At 34.7% G+C, this 23,399-nt stretch overlaps 1 protein-coding gene across 4 annotated transcripts in view; it reads left to right on the top strand.

The window, feature by feature from the left end:
* The window catches only part of LOC106135292 (uncharacterized), an 87,632-nt gene extending 65,155 nt beyond the window's left edge, over positions 1–22,477 (top strand). For all 4 annotated transcript variants that reach the window (XM_013335549.2, XM_013335548.2, XM_060951762.1 and 1 more), the window contains exons 7-11: positions 219–342; positions 15,138–15,249; positions 16,486–16,588; positions 20,180–20,366; positions 21,039–22,477. In XM_013335549.2, coding sequence (XP_013191003.1) covers positions 219–342; positions 15,138–15,249; positions 16,486–16,588; positions 20,180–20,366; positions 21,039–21,784 — 1,272 coding nt within the window. In that variant the 3' untranslated portion in view covers positions 21,785–22,477. The remainder of the gene's footprint in view (positions 1–218; positions 343–15,137; positions 15,250–16,485; positions 16,589–20,179; positions 20,367–21,038) is intronic.
* The last annotated feature ends 922 nt before the right edge of the window (positions 22,478–23,399 follow it).

Here is a 23,399-nt window from a genome sequence, read left to right as displayed (position 1 = left end):
CTATCCCTTAGTCGCCTTTTACGACATCCATGGGAAAGAGAAGGAGTGGTCCTATTCTTTTTTGTGTTGGTGCCGGGAACCACACGGTACAGAACCACACACCGGGAACACATTTTTACATGACGTTTTTGAAAATCGGATACCCTAATAGGTGGACCATCAACGCCCTCAGATATGATAATGACACCTAAACAAACCATAATTATCCTTGTTCCCAGGGCTACAAGTACCGGTTTCGTGTGATCAACGCGGAGTTCCTGAACTGCCCCATAGAACTGTCCATAGATGGTCACAACATCACCGTCATAGCTTCGGATGGATACGACTTGGAACCAATCACTGGTAAGCGATAATGACCTTTATTTAGCCTGGCAATATAGGTTACGCTTTTAATCAGATCTCAGCAATGACAGCTGGACCTTTACCAAACTTTTTTCTGCCTACTGCTGTAAGTCCTGGTTACATCTATCCCCTAAAGAGGTGCTCGGGATTTTTCAGGGAGCGACTCCCGTCTCACCTTCATAACCTTTGCAGATCGTGAGAAAAGCTGGACTAGATGAATATGCCTATAAAGTAGGTACTCAGTAAAGTATTTGAGAAAAAATAATGGAATGATGGAAAAATACTAGGATTTGGTACTTCATATATACTTATAGTAAAGTTACTGTACATTTGTATCCCACATCTGTACATTAATGTATATTATTGTACTTGCACTTATGTAAATACTAATTACCGAAAGAAACAGTTACTTTTTACATACATACATATGGTCACGTCCATATCCCATGCGGGGTAGACAGAGCCAACAGTCTTGAAGACTAAATGGTCACGTTCAGCTATTTGGCTTAATGATAGAATTGAGATTCAAATAGTGACAGGTTGCTAGCCCATCGCCTAAAAGAAGAATCCCAAGTTTATAAGCCTATCCCTTAGTCGCCTTTTACGACATCCATGGGAAAGAGATGGAGTGGTCCTATTCTTTTTTGTATTGGTGCTGGGAACCACACGGCACTGCCGGGAACCACACAGCACTTTTACTTTTTGTTTTTCCAAATCGAAACTTTGTTTAAAAGCAACAAAACAAAATTATAAGCTTCCTACATAATTTGAACCCACGATCCACTGAACCATTGAGGCGGTACCTTCAATCACTATTACAGGCAATAACCTGTTATTTACTCTAAACGATTCAGCCAATCACGACAGCAATTTAGAAATTCCCGCACGCGGCATTTTTCTAAACTCCTGATGCTTGTAACGTCAGACTTTGATCCTTAATATTTGCATATGCTAATTCTGCAGTACTAAAAATTGGAACAGAGATAAAGCTTCACACAGGGTAAAATTTGTGGGGGTTCGGTTTTTTTTCAGCGGGAGACCCTCTCACATTTCGGTAACGATAAGAACGGTTACCGAACGATACATCAGGATCAGGCTAGGAATAGGATTAGGTTTGAAAAAAAAAATGATTTTTTTTAGTCTTACCAGCATTTCTTTAATAGCTGTACAACTGCGCAGAAAATTGTAAAGTGATTTGTGTCATTCCATTTCGCAAAACTGGTTTATTAGCTATCCGGCTTTATCTTTGCACTCACAATATTCTGTAGCATGAGCTTCGGCGCGGCTTCATAAATATACGCGTGTTTATTTTAACTTTAATAATGAAATTCTACATTCATTTTGACATCGTAAGTCCCATGTTATTATTTTATTACATTTTCGTAATTTATTCTAAAAATAAACTATATTTAAATAATACTTCTGTAACAAAAATTGTGTGGTACCCACTCAATGTTAGATGGAATAATCTTTTTTACGCTGAATTAACCATATGTTAGACTGATGATCATCATCGTAACTTATCATCCCTTGGCATTAGCCTCATTTACATCTGTCCTTACCTCTCTGGATAAGATTCAGGGGGGCGTGTCTTAGACTATAATCCTGAATTGGGTAATACTGTTACACATAGAAAACATCGTGAGGAAACATTCCTCACGATGTTTGCCTTCATTTTAAGATTATAAGCCAGCAATGCAACTAATGTTTATTAGTAAGAAAAGAGTCTCTCCTAAGGTAGGATAAAATCAATGGAAAAAACCCATTATTTCGGAAAATGGATGCGTAATTTTAAAGATGTATCGTTCGAAAGGTTTGCCGCGTAGTAAGAAAGTTATAGTTTTGAACCAGCGAACTGCCGACAGTATCATGATTGCATTCTAAATAATGCAGAAACTGTCATAATGATACTCTTGTGATGTATTTTACGGCAGAAATGTTTTTTAAAGTACCAATCTACTTGGGGAGAATATATATAAATTTTTTGTTGTGTGTGTGTAAATGTGTTATGTTCGTAACGCGATACCTTTTGAACCGGTGGTCAGATTTTGTTGAAACTTAAAATATATATATGTAGGAACAATAGAATTTTTAATCTCGTGAGGCATCAAAATCGGTTAAGTAATTTTTAAGATATTTAAAGAAAATAACTATGTAGATTCCGTGAGTTCGCGGCGAACAACTAGTATAATTAGATATAATTGGAAGAAAGATATAATAATAACTGACTCATCTTTCAAACAAGATTTTTTTTTGGAAATGGGACCGAAACTAACTATAAGTCCCAAACTATATTTTTTTATAAATCTACAATACAAAGACAATGTGTCACACTAGCTTGCTGTTTAATCATGCAATCAGGAACATGAATCACGTGTGTGTGGGATTAGAACCGGCAACAAATTAGGGTTGCCAGTCGGTATAAAAAAATACTACTAAATTACGTACCGTGTGGTTGCCGGCACTTAAGAATTTCTATTCTCACCACTATAGATTTTTTCCATGGATATCTTAGTGGCGACTAAAGGATAGGCTTTTAAACTTGGGATTCCTCTTGTAGGCGATATAACTTGCCACTATTTGAATCTCAATTCCATCATGAATCAGTTTCAGTTGAACCTTGGCTTTTTAGTCTTTCAAGACTGTTGGCCCTGTCTACATCGCAAGGGATAAACGTGATCATATGTATGTATGTACATCCCTTTACTAGTAAAGTCACCGATATATAGATACAAATACCAGCGATTTGTAGAAGATATGATAATGAATATTGACAGTGTATCTAGCAACCCTAAACGCAATCTACTCCCGCGTCTGATGTTACATTTGCATGGACGTAACTAAATTTTCGGGTATAAAATTATTTAAATAAAATTGCAAATTCCAAGTTCCCCAGTGGCCATAGTTGGTATTCTCTAGTCTCATTTTCTACGCAGGCAAAGGCTAGTTTAGAGTTGTTTGATAATCCATTACTATCTAATTAAAAACTTCGATAATTATAACGTGCCGTGTGGTTGCTGGCACTTAAGAATAGGACTACTTTATATGTTTACCATTGATGTCGTTATACGATTTACTTGTAGGTGATGGGCTAGTAACTTGTTACTATTTGAATCGTAATTCCGTAATCAAGCCATACAGCTGAACGTGGCCTATTAATCTTTTCAAGACTATTGGCTCTGTCTATCCCGCAAGGGATATAGACGTGTCTATGTAGGTGTGTATTATATGTTTATAAAAATGAAAGTATATGTCAGTTTTTTCTCATACTAGCAAGCAGACTCAAATTACGACCACATTAAACATTTTAAATCATTCCAGTTTTCCAAAATGCATGCAGTTTTATTATCAAAAAATAAAATAACAATAAGAACTGCATTTTGTTACTAATTGTTATTTTATTTTTGTTATATCATTTTATTTACTAAATTTTTAACGCTTATTGCTTTACTTACCAACACCGAACTACATTTTACGCCTTGCACAATGTTACCTGCGCGTGACTTCTATTTTTTCTGTATATTAGACACAGCATCATATTGACTTATTAAAATGAATAATTCTACATGTGCTTGCTATTTTTCCACTTGCCACGATCCGTGCATACTTACTTCTTTTGGATAATCCACATTTGTACTCTCTTCTTCTTTCTCTTTGCGTTAGTCCAGGCTACATCCTCACCATTCTGGAGAGTAACCCGTGGTACGCCATTGATTATGGATCCAGGATTGGGTGATGTTTTCCTCATTGTAAGAGCATCGGTTAGTATTCAAACTAATGTACATAACTTCGAAAATAGTTATTGGTACATGGCCAAGGTGGGATTTGAACCTGTACCTCTGCGCATCACGCATTTTAACTTTTCCGATTCGACCACAGACGCTTTCTACAATCAACGCTCTTGATTAGAAACATGATATTATATGGGCCTACTAACGTAGTTATAAGTAAACTAACATAATGAGTCTGGTTACTTGAATAAATAATTTTTCATTCATTCATTCATTTATTCAAAGTTACCTAATAGTGTCCAATTTTATTAGAGGTCTATGACACACAACACCGATACGTTCTAAGAGCAACATTAGACCGTTGTCGTACCGCCCCCATTTCCATTTTATTGCAGCACTAGTTTCAATCAACTGTTTTTGCGTCGTTAGTCCACACTTTTCCATTTTCGGAATCCAACAATGTAAATTTCGTTTGCGCATTTAAGGCTAAGGGCTCGCGGCGACTTAGGTCTGACCGAGTCGGACAGACCGAATTGGATGTAATTAAACTGCGCAGTGCACAAGTCGGCGGTACGCTGCAAGGGTCCTAACTATGACAAAAAAGTATATTAAAGTAGCTAAAGTTTCTTTTTTGTACCAATTAGATACAATTTGTAAAGTGCAATAGGCTGGCTAAATACATAAACATATATTTGCAGCAGATAACATACAGATATTAATTACTCTCTCATGACTAAACATATATTATTATAATTATAATGTATTAGTTTTGTTCATATAACTAACAAAAATGTGTAAATGTTTTTTAAGTTACTTGATTCGTACTAGTTAAATTACTAAGTGTTTACTACAATTCTATGCATAAACTTTGCTTTATATTCTTTTTTACAAAATCAATGAATTTGCTGCGGGATTGTAGTGAATCATTATACATATTTTCTGTGGTTCAAGGTTGCTTGTGTGGATTTATTATTTTGTTTTTACAAAATATAATTCCCAATTAGGGAAAAACTGGTCGATATACGTGTACTAGGGGTATTTTTATACAACGGTTATGAAACATTAACCAATTTATTACGCGACATCATATACGTAGAGCTACCCCTTAACTGCAATGAATGTAATTGCCACACTTCTTTATTTTGCCGGTTTATGCGACATAAAGTTTTTTATCAAAACCGCGCATACTGCATACGGTATTTTTAAATTAACTCAATGTTGACGTATACTTAATAGTCTAGGAAAGTTAGGATATTAAAATTTAATATAATAATTTGAGAAGGATTAGAATATTCGAATATATACGACTAATAGAAGCTATTCGTCGTATTAGGCATTTGACTGATGTGGCAACTGCTAAGCTAGTATATTTTAGTTATTTTCATAGTTTAATGTCATATGGTCTACTGCTTTGGGGATCAGCAGCAGACATACAAACTATTTTCATTTTACAAAAAAGGGCAATTCGATATATCTACGGTCTTAAACAAAGAGATTCCCTTAGAGATTTTTTCAAAAACCTAAATATTTTAACTTTGCCCTCACAATACATATTCGATAACATCATGCATGTTAGGAAAAACTTAGACTCTTTCAAAAAAGTAGGTGAATGTACTAGTAGATCACTGCGGAACAAGTTGTCGATCCCAGCACATCGGCTGGCTAAGGTAGGGAAATCATTTCTGATTAATTGTATAAGATTTTATAATAAATTACCAAAAAGTGTTCTTGAAATGAATGATAGAAAATTCAAACAGTATATTAAAGTTGAGCTTTGTAGGAAAGCCTATTACAGCACGGATGATTATATTAATGATAAACATGTGTGGCCCGAGCTGGACATAATGGCCTCTTAAATGCTTGTGTATTTTTGACATGATCTTGACATAATTTGTACAGTATGTACATTTTTTTTTATATTTATTTTATTTGACGAAATATTCGTATTGACATAATCAGTTCTACATTCATACATGTTTTTTAATGTAGACAATGTGCATTCGTCCACGATTTAGATTTAAGAGATCTATATTTGTAAATTGACGTCCTATGAAAATGCTGCAGTGTAGTTTGTTCCGCCGCTTCTTCTACACATGCGCTTTGGAAGCGGTAGTAGTTATAATTAGATTTAAGTTATGTGACGTCAATAAGTGATACCTTGTATCCAATTTTGAAAATAAATCTATTCTATTCTATTCTATTCTATTCTAAACTATGAATTTTTAAACACTTTAAATATGGAAATTAGATTGAGTACATCGTACACGTATATATTTACTATACGAGGTACACGTAATAAAGGTCAGGTCAAGATTACCCTAAACCGATGAGCTATGAAGAGAATGATAAATTTGAATGAAGTGAAAGAAGTAGTTCTCCGTGTAAGTTTAATATATTAGAATTTAATATATGTATATATGATTAAAACATGATTTTTATACATGTATATTGAATAATTTTAATATATATATATATATATTTATATATTAAAATTATACAACAGCAAGGAGTCTTACTGAATTGACACGAAACTCAACTCATCTCTCATATATAAATAACTTTAAACATTCCCAGCACCATATTTGACACTTTTTATTCCCTTTGCCCCTGGCCTATCAGCTTAATCCTGCTAGGATATATTGCATCCTTTATTATCTCGAAATGAAATTTTGCGTAAACCACACTTTTATAGATATTAATGGCCAATAGGGAGTTTAAAACTCTGAGACTAAGAAACGTTTATGGAATCTTAACAATCAACAACTTTGAAAATATGTCAAAATAAATAATTTTGACATATATATATATATTTGACATACTACTCTGTCAAGAAAGTAGCAGGAAAAGATCAATAATACACAAACTGTTTGTTATTCATCCAAATTTATTTTATCACCTTCAAAATATGCTCCTTTAGAAACGATACACTTACGCCAACGAATAATCCAATCATCAAAACATTTTTTAAACGCTGTTTCCGGAATTGAGGTCAGTTCTCGCCGCGAATTCTCTTTTATGTCTTCTACCGATTGAAAACGGGTGCCACGAAGTGGTAATTTGAGTTTAGGAAAAAGAAAAAAGTCGGCTGGAGCCATATCTGGTGAATATGGTGGTTGCTCGATGGTATTTGTTGAGTGTTTGGTGAAAAATTCGTTCACAATGATGGCCTTGTGCGAAGGTGCATTATCATGGTGCAAAATCCAAGAATTTTCTTTCCACAAATCTGGCCTTTTTCGTCGGATTTGCTCTCTTAAACGCCGCATAACACTCAAATAATATTCCTTATTTACCGTTTGACCTTCCGGCAAGAATTCCGAGTGCACAACACCGCGATAGTCAAAGAAAACAGTCAACATGACTTTGACTTTTGAACGACTTTGGCGTGGTTTTTTCGGTTTCGGTTCAGTTGGAAGGCGCCACTCCGAAGCTTGTTGACTAGTTTGCATGTCAAACTCGTAAACCCACGTCTCGTCACCAGTAACAATGCGTTTCATGAATGTTGGGTCGGAATTGACTCGTTCTAGCATGTCCTCAGCGACTCTCATGCGATTGAGTTTTTGAAAAAAATTCAGGTCTTTTGGGACTAGCCGAGCGGCAACATGTTTCATACCCAAATTATTAGTTAAAATGGTACGGATCGACTCGTGAGATACAGAAAGTTCGGTGGCTATCTCTCTCAAAGTTGAATGAGGATTTTCAGTCACTATTTCCTTCACTTTTGCGATGTTAACTTCAGTTGCAGACGTTGATGGCCTACCAGAGCGAGGCAAATCTTCCATCACATCTCGACCGCTTTTGAACGCTTTGTACCACTCATAAGCACGAGTTTTTGATAAAGTCGATTCACCGTAAGCCTTCTGTAACATTTTCAGTGACTCCGAACACGATATTCCATTGGCAATGCAAAATTTAAGACAAACTCTTTGTTCGATGTTTTTATCCATTATGAAATTAGCAATACACACTAGATATGATATAACTAAAAATAGCACTGTATTTAATGTAAACAACAGATGCAACTCAAACTCCGCGCCAAAATGGAAAACAGTTGTGCCAATCTAACAACAACAAAAAAAACTAAAATTTTAATTTGGAACCATAAATAAATAATCCATTCCCGATACTTTTCTGACTGAATGTATATATACATATATCACTCTGTTATCTTTTCGTGGTAGATACAACAGATACGAACGGATTTTGTTCCTGTTTAAAATGTTGGAAAAATGGTTTTCTGAGGAAGGTTTATACCTATAAATGCTACCTGTGCGAAGCCAGGGCAGGTCGCTAGTAAATACATAAACCAGATTATTAATATATTTACAATTTTTTTATTATATTTGACACGATTACGATAAGCTATGAAATCCAGAAAAATGTAAGTTTAAGATATATCTTATGGTAAAAAGAAATATTTCTTGTAGGCGACGAGTTAGCAACCTGTCACTATTTAAATCTCAATTCCATTATTAAGCCATCCAGCTGATGGTGGCCTTGGAGTGTTTTCGAGGTTGTTGGGTTTGTCTACCCCGTAAGTTTTAAAGACGTAATTTATGCATGTAAGTACATTTCACTATGTACAGTTCATAAACTAGCTATCTTAAAACAACACTAAACTTTGTATTGAGTTTGTAATGAAGTTTTAACCATATTTTTATGTACACATAGTAAACTACATTGTATATTTTGTAAGTTTTAAAAGTCTTGTACACAGGTTTTACGAATACTTTAAGTGTAACACATGAATTATTTCTACTCTCTTGTGCATGGATGAATTTTAAAAACCAACCAAAAAGTTCCAGTTTGATACATATAAATAGATATTTCGGAAGGAAATTAAAGAAAATAATTGGAAGATTGATGAATGTAAATTAATCTAAAGATAAGTCTCTGCCCACACTTCAGAGTATGAGCAAACATTGTCTATAATTTTTTTCAACTTTTGTAAACCTTTTAACGCCATTATTCTTTTCCCAAAATTGTTGAAACATACATACATACATATGATCACGTCTTTATCCCTTACGGGGTAGACAGAGCCAACAGTCTTGAAAAGACTGATAGGCCACGTTCAGCTGTTTGGCTTAATGATAGAATTGAGATTCAAATAGTGACGGGTTGCTAGCCCATCGCCTAAAAGAAGAATCCCAAGTTTATAAGCCTATCCCTTAGTCGCCTTTTACGACATCCATGGGAACGAGATGGAGTGGTCCTATTCTTTTTTGTATTGGTGCCGGGAACCACACGGCACATTGTTGAAACCACTAAGTTATTTCTTAAATCATGTTTCACGATACAAACTATACACAATTTGACGAATTCTTATTACAAGATAGATCAATTTTGACGCAGTTAACAATAAAGGAGCACCCAGTGATTTATGCAAGTGGAAAGATGTAGTTTTTGCTCACCCATACGAAAAAAAATAAAATAATTTAATTTCTAACTTTTTAAAAGACTAAATCTTAGATCTTACTGGCATTAAGAGTTTATTTTTAATTTCTCCGTTTCATCACACAACCTATTTATCTGACCTAAAATGATTTTTAGGGTTCCGTGTCTTTATATAATAATACGAAACCAACATGTATTAGTCGTGTGCTTGACTTTCCTCGTATTTTTATTATTAACTTTTATTGTATAGGCCTATATCAATAATTCTATTCCATATGTTTCCAATTTGATCTAGATGCGGCAGTTTTAATCTAGATAGACATGACAATCCTGTTATGATAGACTTACGTCAGACATTTATTACGGAAATTCTAAATATCCATCCACGCTTATATTTATACTAACACTAAGAAAGAATTAATCCTTAACTAATGTTAGGAAGTTTCAGGAATCTGTTGCGCTTTCACGCGTAAACAACTGAACCTATTGATACATACATACATAAAATCACGCCTCTTTCCCGGAGGGGTAGGCAGAGACTAACTCTTTCCACTTGCCACGATCTCTGCATACTTCCTTCGCTTCATCCACATTCATAACTCTCTTCATGCAAGCTCGGCGGTTTCGGGTACTTTTGACCTGACCCTTTACCAGGACGTCCTTAATTTAGATACGTTCGTCTTGGTCTTCCCACTCCGACCTTTCCCTCCACACTCTCCTTGTATATCTGCTTAGTCAACCTGTTTTCATTCATCCTCTCCACATGACCGAAGCATCTCAACATACCCTTTTCTATTCTTGTAACTACATCTTCTTTCACATCACAACATTCCCTTATCACACTGTTCCTTATCCGGTCACTCAATTTCACACCTATTGATGTATGATTGAATATAGTTAACCATTTTGTGGTTAAACACAATGATACTTTTTCTGTGAATTTATAAAGAAATAGAAAGAACGGGTATTTTAGTTTTACACGAACAGAGCTGCATAACAACCCAAATTTATCTATACATTTCTCTACTTTAAAATTTGTAGGGAACCCACACATAGGAGTAAAAGTCGCACTTGACAGTTTTTTTTTTATTTCGCTCTACTTACAAGACACTCCGCCGGCTGACGAGCATTTTAAATTTTAGGAACGTGAAATTTGGCATCTTTTCGTAGAAATTTTTAGCGGGAGATTTTCATATTTATTTAAAAAATCTCTGCCATTTTTTTATTACAACCAAATTGCTTTATAGTTGGGGAATTGAAAAGTAGTTGAATGCGGTAGTTGTGGATAAAATAAATGAGCGAAAAATCAACACACATTCTATGCGATTTTATATTGTTTGTTTTTTTAGAAATGCACTTTGAAAAATGGTAAAAAATTTTCATTTAATATTTTTAGCTGCTTATCATCTTTTGCAGATAGTAAAAGTCCATTATGGGAAAGGCTAAAAAAAAATAGAGATTCCTCTTTAAGGCGATGGGTTAGCAAGCTGTCACTATTGGTATCTCAATATTATAATAATATTAGATAAGAACGTGATTATATGTAATTATGTATGTATGTATTTGATATCGGCCGAGCTTTATCCAATAGGTAAGCAATTTCACTACCGATTGTGTGTGTAACCTGTGTGATTATTATAAATTTAAAGGTAGCTACGATTTAGACACGAGTAAAGCCGCATGAGGGCGTTTGTACTTAGAAATTTTGTCATAGATAGGTAAAAAAAAACATATAAAATATCACATAATGGATTTGCCAGATTCTTTATTAAATGAAAACTGCTGGAACAAACAAGCCCTATATTAATCCTATTTCAATGAAACCGACAGAAATAAAAACGGACCGTTTTCAAGTAATTCATTAGTTAGGATTCATGCTGATTCTGTCTGGACTGGTAAGGAGTAATGTACTGTTAGTGATTTATAGTGGTGTACCCAGAAATTCGGTTACGGAAGTCTATTCAGTAGGTACTTTATGAAATATTCTTGTCTGACAAGCATTTGTTTTTTTTACAAATAATAGTATGATATCTTCTTTTTTGTGGGCTTTTTTTAGCGCAGTTGTAGGTTTCTCGCCTCTGAACCAAAAGATCCCAGTATTCGATCGCCGGTCAGGTCATGATGGAAAAAGAACTATTTATGATTGGCTTGCATGTTTATAAGTATACGGTATATAATATAACATGCTATCGTTAAGCTATTATCTCGTAACACAAGTCTAGAACTTATTTCGAGGCTAACTCAATCTGGGTAATTTGGTAAGATTTTACTAAAACTTTCGGGAAAAATCTCAACCTGAAGAATCTATATCCTAAATTTAAAAATTGCTTTCCCTTCTAAGTATGTTGAAATTTTCAAATGTATACAATTGTACAGACAAGATAAATCTCAAGTTTATTGGCGTTTCTCTTGATTAGCTTTGACAATCGTCTTTGACAAAAAATAAGAGAAGCGGGCGCATACTATGTTTTTTTCGCTCCCGGACCAGCAAAGAAACTTGTACAAAATGAATATGCCTTCTCTGTAAGTCGCCTTTAACGACAGCTATGAAAAATTAAAGTGGTTCTATACCACACGGCACCCCCAAGCCTACAAGATAATCAGGCAGCGACAAAACATCGCGTGAATAGAGAAAATTCACGATGACTCGGCGGATCCCTAATCTTCTGACACTGTAGCCTGAGATATACCGTTATAGGAGTTAAATGGATGGTAGTTAACTGATCTGTTGTTTAAAGGGTTTTTGGGATAGTTAATTTTTGTTATATAGCTGTCTGCGGTAGCGAATAAAATTATTGACACAATAATCACGTCTTTATCCCTTACAGGGTAGACAGAGCCTTGAAGACACTAAGGTTGCATTCAGTTATATGACCGAGATTCTGGTACTGAGACAGGTTGTTAGTTCGTCGCCTTCAAGAACATAAGCCACTACGAGTATCTTTAAATCTCAAATTCAGCATTAGAAAAACGTGATTATTTTGTGACTATGGGCTTTGTCGACCACATAAAGGGTTAAAGATGATGCCAAGAGCCAGGTGAGGGTTAGATTTCGCGCAATTTTATTGGATTTTGTAGTTTGAGCTAGAACAAAAATAAGGGAATGTAATGCAAATGTTTGTCGAATTTCTTTACAAGTAAAAGAAAGATAATTACAGCACTTTAGATCATATATATCTACGTATAATTAACTTTAGTAACCTAAGAGTACTAAATTGTCTGAAAAATCAAATCAAACGGAAAAAGAAAGAAACCAAAAAACTTTTAATAAAAGTATAATTCACATCTAAAATTCACATTCAATATTCCCCATCTAAACAGAATGTCAGTTTGGAAAACTCTTAAAGCACAATATTTTCATTTTCCTATTGCCATGAATATAAAGTCAAGTGAAGCATGGATTTCAAGAAAGCGTTTGAAGTGTGGAAGCCTTCGGAAGTGCATTATATTCCAAGTGTTTGAATAAGAGATTCAATTTAGATATATCGTCAATAATATGCGATTCTCGTCTTGACGGCTGCTGGCAAAGAAATATCTGTGTTGAAGGTTTTGATCGTTGAAGCTACTCAATACGGTTCTTAATGTGCCGTGTGGTTCCCGGAACTTTAGAATAGAAACACTTCATCTCTTTTTTATGGATGACGTAAAAGGCTACTAAGTAAATAGGTGTACATTAATCTACCATGATTTAATATGGGATTGGTTCCCCTGGAATGTTTTTTTTAATGAAAATTGCATTGGAGAAACCAATCTGTAAGCTAGGTGAGGTCTAAGATGACACCTGAGCCCAAAAAAATATTATTCACTCTTGCCAGTTGTAGGTAAGGTTGTGGAGGTCAGACGACGAGTCGCTTCGTCAAAAAATCAGAGGTGAGGATTTGACCGGGATTAATGACAGAACAAAGATGAAAATTAATCTAAAAATATTTAAGAAATTTTTCAAAATATATTAAAAAAAAGAAAACAGCTAGATCTACAAAACCAGAATTTCACGTCGTGATTAAAACTATGACCCCTTTGTACACCTATATCAACACTTATGTGTACAATGTTGAAAGTTATATAATCCAACAAACCCTTTTGAACCAGGAGGACCTTTCTGTAGACACAAAAACCTGTTTATTCCTTTGGCCTTTAGGAATGCGCTAAGTAATTTTTTTTTACTATTTTTGTTTATTTCTCTACTAGTAAAACTGTTTGTCAATATTAAATTTTTCTTGGTCATGGTTTAAGAGATGATGCCGTGTGGCTCCAAGTACCAATATAAAAAAAGAATAGGGCAACTCCATCTCTTTCCCATGGATGTCGAAAAAGGCGAGTTAGGGATATGCTTTTAAACCTGGGATTCTTCTTATAGACCTGTCAGTCTTTCAAGACTCCGGGCTCTGTCTACCCCGCAAGGGATAGAGACGTGATTATATGAATGATGACTTAAGACGGTGTTAATTTTCGTAGCGTGACGTCATTTTTTGGCAGCTACCTGCATTATGAATTTTGTTACAGTTAAATCTTCAACTTGCATAAGTACTATCAATTGCTATAATTTTTGAATCTTTCTATAATGATAATCCTATTAGTGATGCTCCTTTGGGATAAGTCTGCAATAATTACACTCTTAAAAATACATCACAATAATTAAAAAAAAAACAGCTTTTTGTTCCATTAGTAAAAAGTCGTAGTTAAGAAAAAGTGTACATATCGAATTGGACTCGTGTATTTTTGCCATCAATTGAATACAGGGAACTTACTGGCTGGGCGGTATGAATAATATATAAACTATATCCGTTTGCCAAGTTTATGCGAGATGAAAAAGATGATAGATGTACTATGCTTTTTCTCCTGAGAGGCGTTTTAATTTAAGGATAGGCTCGTTTTATTTATTAACTGGAGTCTCAGGTGTACTGGTATTATTTAGAAGTGCTATAACTTTGTACAGGGTTGAATTGAATTAATTTGCATTCTGTAATAGTGTTTCAGTTCCAGATTGGGATTTCAGAGGTTTTTCAAGCTTTGTTTGTCGTGTATTGTAAATAAATATTCTTGATACTCTTATAAATTTGGGATTCTTGTTAAAGGCGATGGGCTAACCTGTCACTATTTGAATCTCAATTCTAGCATCATGCCAAAAAACTGAACGTGGTGTATCAGTCTTTTCAAGACTGTTGGCTCTGTCTACCCCGCAAGGGATATAGACGTGACTATGTGTATGTATGTATGTTAATTATAAGTTTATAATTCTTTGGTTAGAAACTTCAAGTTATAAGTTCTTTTTATTAACATGTTATTAAAAGCTTATTGAAAAGATTTTTTATTTTAATTTCATTTTTATGTCGAATCATTTTTCTCCAAATTTTGTTTTGGGCTATCTGTGTGATTGTCAATAAAACCTACATACATACATATAGTCACGTCTATATTCCTTATGGGGTAGACAGAGCCAATAGTCCCGAAAAGACTGAATGGCCACGTTCACCTGCTCGGTTTAATGATGGAATTGAGATCCAAATAGTGACAGGTTGCAAGGCCATCGCCTAAAAAAAGGACCGCAATTTTATAAGCCTATCCCTTAGTCGCCTTTTACTACATCCATGGGAAAGAGATGGAGTGGTCCTATTCTGTTTTGTATCGGTGCCGGGAATCAATAAAACCTTTATCTATTTATTGTTACAGCGACATCACTAGTGACGTATGCAGGAGAACGATACGACTTCATTCTGGATGCCAACAACGAAATCGACAACTACTGGATTCGATTCAGAGGCCTTATGGACTGCGACGAGAGGTTTGTAGCCTTAAAAATCCAAAAAATATAGACAAACTAGCTTTTGCGCGGAGCTTTGCTCCCGCGGCAATTCCCAGAAAAAGTGACCACTGTGTACCAAATTGTGTTAAAATCGGTTCATTTGTTTTGAGTTTGTTACAAACATAAAAATACAATTTTTTTTCTTTATTATAAGTGTGAGTAAGTAAATAAAATACTCTTTAGTGCGCCAAGAAAAAATAAAAACGAACTACAAGAAGGGTACATGGCAATAAAATGAAGTGTACCTACTACATGAGGTACAAAGGACTTATCGCTAATGCAACCTTAACCAATACTTTATCTTTTTCGGGGTATAAAGAGCCAACAGTCTCGTAAAGTCTAAAAGTCTACGTTTAGCTGTATGGTTTAATAATAGAACTGAGATTCAAAAAGTGACAGGTTGCTAGCCCATCATTGCCTAAAAGAGAATTCCAATTTGTTAGCCTATACCTTGGTCGTCTTTTACGACATCCATGGGAACGACATGGAGTGTTCCTTTTGTAATGTGCCGGGAACACACGGATAAGATTGATAGGAAGTTCAAATTTAACCTAATTTAATCAACTGTAGCGTGGTTCAAGATAACGTGTCCGTCAATCAATGTTTGTTTAAACGTATAACAGAGTTAAAACCGTCTGATACCTTAATATTATATGAAGTGGCTCTTTGTAAGATATTAGCAAAGCTAGTTCAGTCTAAGGAGCTTCATTATAACAAAGGACGAGGTATTATGCGCGGTCCTAAAGGTGTGGACAAGGTAATTTTTAAAAATTAGATTTATTTTTAAAAAGGAAAAGGATACAATTTAAGACAGAAAAAGATATGGGCGGATAGCGTAAAGGAAAGTATGGGCAAAAAGAGTGACTAGTGAGATGGCAAGTGATATAAGCAATTGAAAAAATAAATAACATAATGCAATTAAAGGGCATTTTTGCATGATATGAATATAAAAACCGAAAATTCTGTTGGCCTTAAAGAGGTCAAACCAAAATTATATTTTCTTGGTCCTATTTCATAAGTCGTGTGGTTTCCGGCACTTCATAATTAATTAAGTCATAATGAACGTGCCCATACTTCATTTCAAGACTCTCGGTTTTGTCTACGTCGTTGGATAAAGATGTAATTACATGTTCATATGTTTGTAAATCACGAGATTTTTTTACGCTTCTCTCGTCAACATGCCCACAACCTAACTCTAAACGTGTTTGCAAACAGATTCACAAAAGCGAAGCAAGTGGCGGTGCTGCATTACGAAGGGGCGATGGAAAGAGAGCCGGACGGCGATCCCACGTGGGAGGAACTACACAATGAGGGATTAGTGAGTATACATACATACATATAATCACGCCTTCAAGTGAAATGTATTCTAGAAATAATTGTTTTCTCGTTTCTTTCGTAGTCATGAGTTTTCTTCTAATTTACTCGCACATGATAAAATAAAACACTTCGTTAAAATGTGTTTGTTTTAAGTTAATAAGCAATAATAACCTTTTGCAAAGGTGCCTTTGTTGATTTGGTGATAATTGAATGTCATCATCCCCGTTGAATATATATAATATAATACCGAAAGCATATCTACTGCACTCTCAATGCCTATGATATAAATATAATGCCGTCTTCCGAAGTATCCATGTAAAGGCGAAATTTCAAAAATATTGATACGTGAAAGGGGTATTTACGTTTGCAAACTAACTAACTTTAGCATTTATAATATACTAGAGGCCGCCCGCGACATCATCCGCGTGGAATCAATCCCGCGGGAACTCCGGGATAAAAAGTAGCTTATATGTTATTCTGGGTCTTCAGCTACCTACATACCAAATATCATCGTAATCGGTTCAGTAGTTTTTGCGTGAAAGAGTAACAAACATCCATACTGACAAACTCTTAAATTTTCGCATTTATAATATTAGTAGGATTAAATGGAATTAAACAATAATATTAATGGAAAAATCAGATAGTGTTAGCCCCAATTCAAGACTTGTGTTGGGATATAAATGTTGCATATAGGTTTTCGACCTTGTGATTAAGAGACAGACATTTTATATACCTTAACAATAATCGAAATTATTACAGCACACACAAATTAACCAAAGCCGATTTACACATAATATTATAGCGAAATGTAATCATAGCGTGCGCTGATAGCATTTGGCAAGGCTCCAGAGGGTAATATGGCCCACAGGGTAATTCCTATTGCATATTATATAGGGTTGTTATAAATATTAGAGGTGTTATGCGTTTGTCTGTTTTAAATATCAATTTATTATTATTATGTCCATTTATCTTTTTTTTCTAGATATAAATTGATGGATGCCTAGAATAAGGATTAAACTTCAGTTGATCACTTCTAAGTGATTCTATTATATATAAACATAAATAAAATTACGCCAGCTTTCTGGAAATGCAGGCTGTTACGTTCTTTTTTAAAGAATCATTAACGGTTTCATTATGGAATATAGCATTTTTCCTATAGAGAGACTACATCTTACCACTTGTCGATAATTCATTTTTATAAAAAGAGATTATAGGTAAAGTCGAAGGCAAAACCTTCTAATTCAAGCCTATAATATTACAATAGGATCCCAGCAGTACATAAACATATTGTCATGCATATATTTACGACATTATCGAATGAACATAACACCAAAATGCGTCTTATCAATCCCTGATAGAGGTACGCCGATATTTTTACGAGCGTTCAGGGAACCCAACAAGATGGCTTACGCACTACAGATCAAACAATATATTTTTATGGTGAAGAAAATGACTTGGTAGATAGTACGGTCTTTGAAAATGAGGTTATCATTCTATAGCTGTAGATATGATAAGGTCTATGGGACAATGGAGTCTCCTACTTATTTCTTACTAATAAATGTGAGAGGACGTGTGGATGTTTGTTATCCTCTTACGCAAAAACTTGGAACGAATTATTAGGAAATTTTCAGTAATATAGTTGTTACGTGTTCTTTTGAATATTTGAAGAGGATATATTGTTTAAATTTAATTTCTCATCCTTTTTCTTGTTGATTTCGTAAAAGGCGACTAAGGCCGCACACTCATTAAGTGCAAGAATATGGTCGCGGTAGGATTTGAATCTATGCTTCCATATGCATCTTTTTTTTTCAATTCGGACACTTTACTGTTCGACCACCGACATAATTACAGTCAACCATATAACATAAGTTGCAGAGGCGAATTTTCATCCAATTTGGGTAGGTTGATGTGCTATAAACTGTACTATAAGAACTATTGGGAGAAGAAAGATGAAATTTGGAAAAAAAATCTTCAAAGCCGCCCACGTCGAAAGAAATCGCGAACAAATGCTGTTCGTATATAAATAGGCGTTTTATTCTATACACAACAAAATAAACATATTTCAGTGCCTACGCGAGGAAAATGAAGTGCAAATGGCAAAAATATTTACTAAAACCTAATATAGAGGGTCTTTAATAAGTAATGGAGTTTCACCTTAATGCTTTATATATCCCTGTAACAGCTGTTCGGTTTGATAAGACGAAAATAAATTGACGGCTGTTTTCGAAAATAAGTTATTTTTGTTGCGCGTAACAGATTATAAAGCAACTTGATTGTCTATTGGCTATTTTACGTAACGTTGTTTAATGGCATTAGTGCCTTGTCAACGATAGTGAATAGAATAACTTAAGGCTTACTTTGGCAAATACCTTATTAGAGCTGTCTATCTAACAAAAGGAGATGAAAAAGATAGACACATGTTTTATTAAAATTTGTAAATAAACTGTAATTCAATTAAAAGTGTCATTCGTTGAAGTACCATTAACATTTTTCGAAGAGGCAAAATCTTTCTGTTAGCTACTGGACACTTTTAACACTATGTTATCGAGACCCTGAAACGTTATACATACATACATACATAAAATGACGACTCTTTCTCGGTAAGGTAGGCAGAGACTACATCTTTCCACTTGCCACGATCTCTGCATACGTCTTTCGCTCCATCCACATTCATAACTTTCTTCATACAAGTTCGTCTAAATGTCAAAATGGTAGCTATAATGGTTTGATATTTTACGTTTTCCTGCAATCTGTTAGAGTGATTTCGCGAAAAAAGATACTTTCTTGTATAACAGGAAGTCGGTAAAGCGTTCGTTGACAAGCTTTTGTTGTCAGAGTACAAATATATTGTAAGCGATTACTTCTGTCAGCCTCACTTTTCCTTGAACTGTTATTAGAAGGATGTTTTTGTATTGGCATTTTCACGAATTTCGGGTTCAAGTTGTGTTTAGTTCAAGATAAAATTAATAAAATATAATAAAAATATACATGGCTTTAAGTTTTATTGTGGTATACCCTTTTGCTCTGTATACCCCGCAAGGGAAAATGCTTGCGGAAGCCTTTTGAATAAGTGGCTGAAGAAATCCCGTCTGGGCGTATCAAAACATGATATGGTAGCCAATGGACTGAAATGTATCTGAAAACCGGACCGAGTGCAAAGAGAAAAGTCGAAAGGCGGACCCTGGGCCCCGTTCACTACTCTGGAGGGTGCAACCGGGAATATGCAAGAAAGAGAGAGATGATATTATTTTTCAGGTTCAATATACAAATAGAATTAAATTTTATACATACATACATATGGTCACGTCTATATCCCTTGCGGGGCAGACAGAGCCAACAGTCTTGAAAGACTAAATGGCCACGTTCAGCTATTTGGCTTAATGATAGAATTGAGATTCAACTAGTGACAGGTTGCTGGCCCATCGCCTAAAAAAGAATCCCGAGTTTGTAAGCCTATCCCTTAGTCGCCTTTTACGACATCCATGGGAAAGAGATGGAGTGGTCCTATTCTTTTTTGTATTGGTGCCGGGAACCACACGGCATATCAATTTCAATCAATTTTATATCATTCAAAATTTATATTTGTTTCCAGCAATTAAACGCCCTGAACAAAGGTGAGGAAGAAGAAGAAACAATAAGCGTGGCCGAGATGCGGTCCCTGGCCGGCCCGGACGATAGCCTGAAAGAAGTCGCCGATTACCAGTTTTATATTGCTTACGATTTCTACGCGAAGAACAATTCGCATTACCATAGGTCTCCGTACTATGGGTATTATCAAGGTAATTTAAACTTTGCTGCTCTCAAAAAGAGGTACTTTAGGTGAACTTTTGTGAGACATTCTGGATTCTGGATTCATTAGGTAGATCTTTCATATAATCGAAACAAAAAGATTTCTTATTTTATTGCATAACAACAAATAAACCTTTGTCCGATTTTGATTAACAATTGTCACAATAATAGTCATACTCTAGAGTCCTGACTAACTGGAGTTCGAGAGTTACAATTTACGACCTCGATTAATGCATGCTTGGTTAACTTAGATACCCATAACATTATTTTCAGGTCAAATATCAAAATCTGTGTTACTATACGCCTGCTCGCTAACTGTCGTATTCAGTGATACTAAAATTTTATGACATTTCAAACTATTCGATGTCGGCAGTCGTAAAATTTGATTCCTAGTTTGAACTCGTGCAGTATTTGAATGGAACTAAACTTTATGCCATGAAATTGATATTTCGGAGAATTCGCTTACAATTCTAAAACTGTTATTTAAATATCAACACAAAATTTTCCAGTGGTTTCAAAAGCATTTTCAGAATACCATTGCACATTGATTTTGTTAAAATTGTGATTGAAAATTTTAATCAATTTAAATTTTGTGTTGTTTTTTTTAGTGTAAATTCCAATAAATTCATGTATGTATAGGTAATAAAATATTGTTTTTTCAGTACCGAATAAGAAAAACCGTCTCTACACACCTCAGCTCAACCACATCAGCATGAAAATGCCTTCTAGTCCACTCCTAATTACCAGACCTTCTGCCGAAAACTTCTGCAACTCTTCCAGCATCGACGCATCTTGTGAAGAAGGTTACTGTGAATGCTCCCATGTTCTATCAGTAAAACTCAATTCTGTAGTAGAACTTATCATTTTAGATGAAGGAGTAACGTTTGATGCTAATCATCCATTCCATTTACACGGTCACAGCTTTAGAGTAGTCGGTTTGAGACGACTAGCGAATGAAACGACAATAGAAGAAGTCAAGGCGTTTGATGAAGCTGGCCTATTGAAGAGAAATCTAAAGAATCCTCCAATTAAGGATACGGTTACAGTACCCGATGGAGGCTACACAGTGCTTAGATTTAAAGCAGATAATCCCGGATACTGGTTGTTTCATTGTCATATAGAATTTCATGTAGAAGTAGGAATGGCTTTAGTTTTTAAAGTAGGTGAACATAAGGATATGGTCCCAGTGCCTCGCGATTTTCCCACTTGTGGTAGTTACATTCCTGACAATATGCTAGAACATGCTACTACAGAAAAACCAAAAGAAGAGAATAACTATATATCAATTACCCATTGGTGGCCTGTTGTTGTAATGAATTCAACATCGTCAGCAAATAATTTAGATAATTTAGTCAGTATTGTATTCTTATGTAGTTTGTGTATTGTAAAATTGAGTATAGGAACGTAATTATTTATCCAATGAAAGGTATTATTAATGGAGATTAGTGAAGTTTTAACAGTACTTATTATTTGATTGTATGATTTATAACATTCTTCATTTGATTTGAAGTAGTAAGTTCAACGATTCTTTCAGTATTTTATTTATTGGACAGTACTTACGTTTATTACTCAGTTGCTAGGTTTCAGTATCCTGTTTTTTGTGAAGGTCTTATGAAATTCATCGTTGTTTATGTTTTATACATACATAGAGAAAAAAAGGCCTTTTGCGTCAGAATACATAATGATTTGGACATTATTTATAAGGCCCATGTATTTATAGCGTATTGTAAACATAATTACATATTCTGGTATATTTATAATATTGAGTCTCGACGGTCAGAGGGCTCAAATTAAAAAAGAGCGAAGAACTTGACTTGACATCTCTTAAAATGGTCTGCTCTTTTCTCATAAAATTTAATGGACGAACTGTTCAAATATTTACGAAAATAAGGAAGTAGATTTATAAATTCTTGAGTATATTGACTTATAAAGTGATTGTTAAATTAAGAGTTCTATTTCGTATCTGTGATGACTGTATACTGCTTGCCAAATGTTAAATTTCATTTTTCATGAAATATGTCGCTGGTGATATGTGATATTACATAGTTAAGTTAGTTTTAAGATAAGTATTTTATATACAAATTAAGTACACTTATGCAATCAATATAATGTGTTTTTTTATTTTACAATCCACTTTACCTTCTCTTTCCTGTGGGTTTCGTAAAAGGCGACTAAGGGATATGATACTTACATATAGTCACATCTATATTCTTTGCGGGGTAGACAAACATGCAAGTCAACAGTCACGGGTAGACTAAAAGGCCACGTTCAGCTGCTGTATGGGTAAATAATGGAATATATATATATATATTCCATTATTTATTTTCCATTGATTGGAGGATCGGATATTTAGGTAACAAACAAAAGAGTCACAAATAAGAAGCAATTTACCAAGTTCGGCAGTAAATTTCCATATCTGTTAAAATTCAATGATCGATACGTCTAAGCAAAAGTTTGCGACTCGCCCAAAAGTTGCTTGAGAGTTACTTCGAACCTCGAACTTTGGACAGAGAGTAGAATAATGGTATTTTAAAGCATGTTGTTCAGCGCTTTGCGAATTTTGATGTGATCGTGTTCATATGTGACAAAATTGTGCTTCGGTTCGGGATTTTAAAAAAAATCTTCGTTAGCGGCCTGTGGTTAGTTAGGTAGTTATAGAATAAGGATTACTATGTTTTAACAATAGCAGTATTCTGTGGGTATTATGATTCCTATCCTCAGTTTATTTAAATGCCCATTGAAAAATAGGAAAAAAGTTGTAGAATATAGATAAGTCAGCCAAACTGTGCTAATGAGAAATATAAACATAGTAAACTTTGTTTTCCAGATCTTCAGTATCCTTGGTTCTATCATTGAATGTCATTGTCATATCATAGCTAACAACAGCAAGGTAGCTTTATATCTTTACAAAAACTTCACAATGTTTTTCAATAAAGTTATTTATGAAGCAGAGTTCAGATTTATTATTATTGTCAATATTATGTTGCACCATCACATTAAACGCGTCCATTAGCCCCATAAAG

Source organism: Amyelois transitella, chromosome 26 (assembly GCF_032362555.1).
Source record: "Amyelois transitella isolate CPQ chromosome 26, ilAmyTran1.1, whole genome shotgun sequence".
Lineage (NCBI taxonomy): Eukaryota > Metazoa > Arthropoda > Insecta > Lepidoptera > Pyralidae > Amyelois > Amyelois transitella.
Note: the sequence above shows the minus strand (reverse complement) of the source record. Positions and strands in the feature narration are given on the sequence as shown.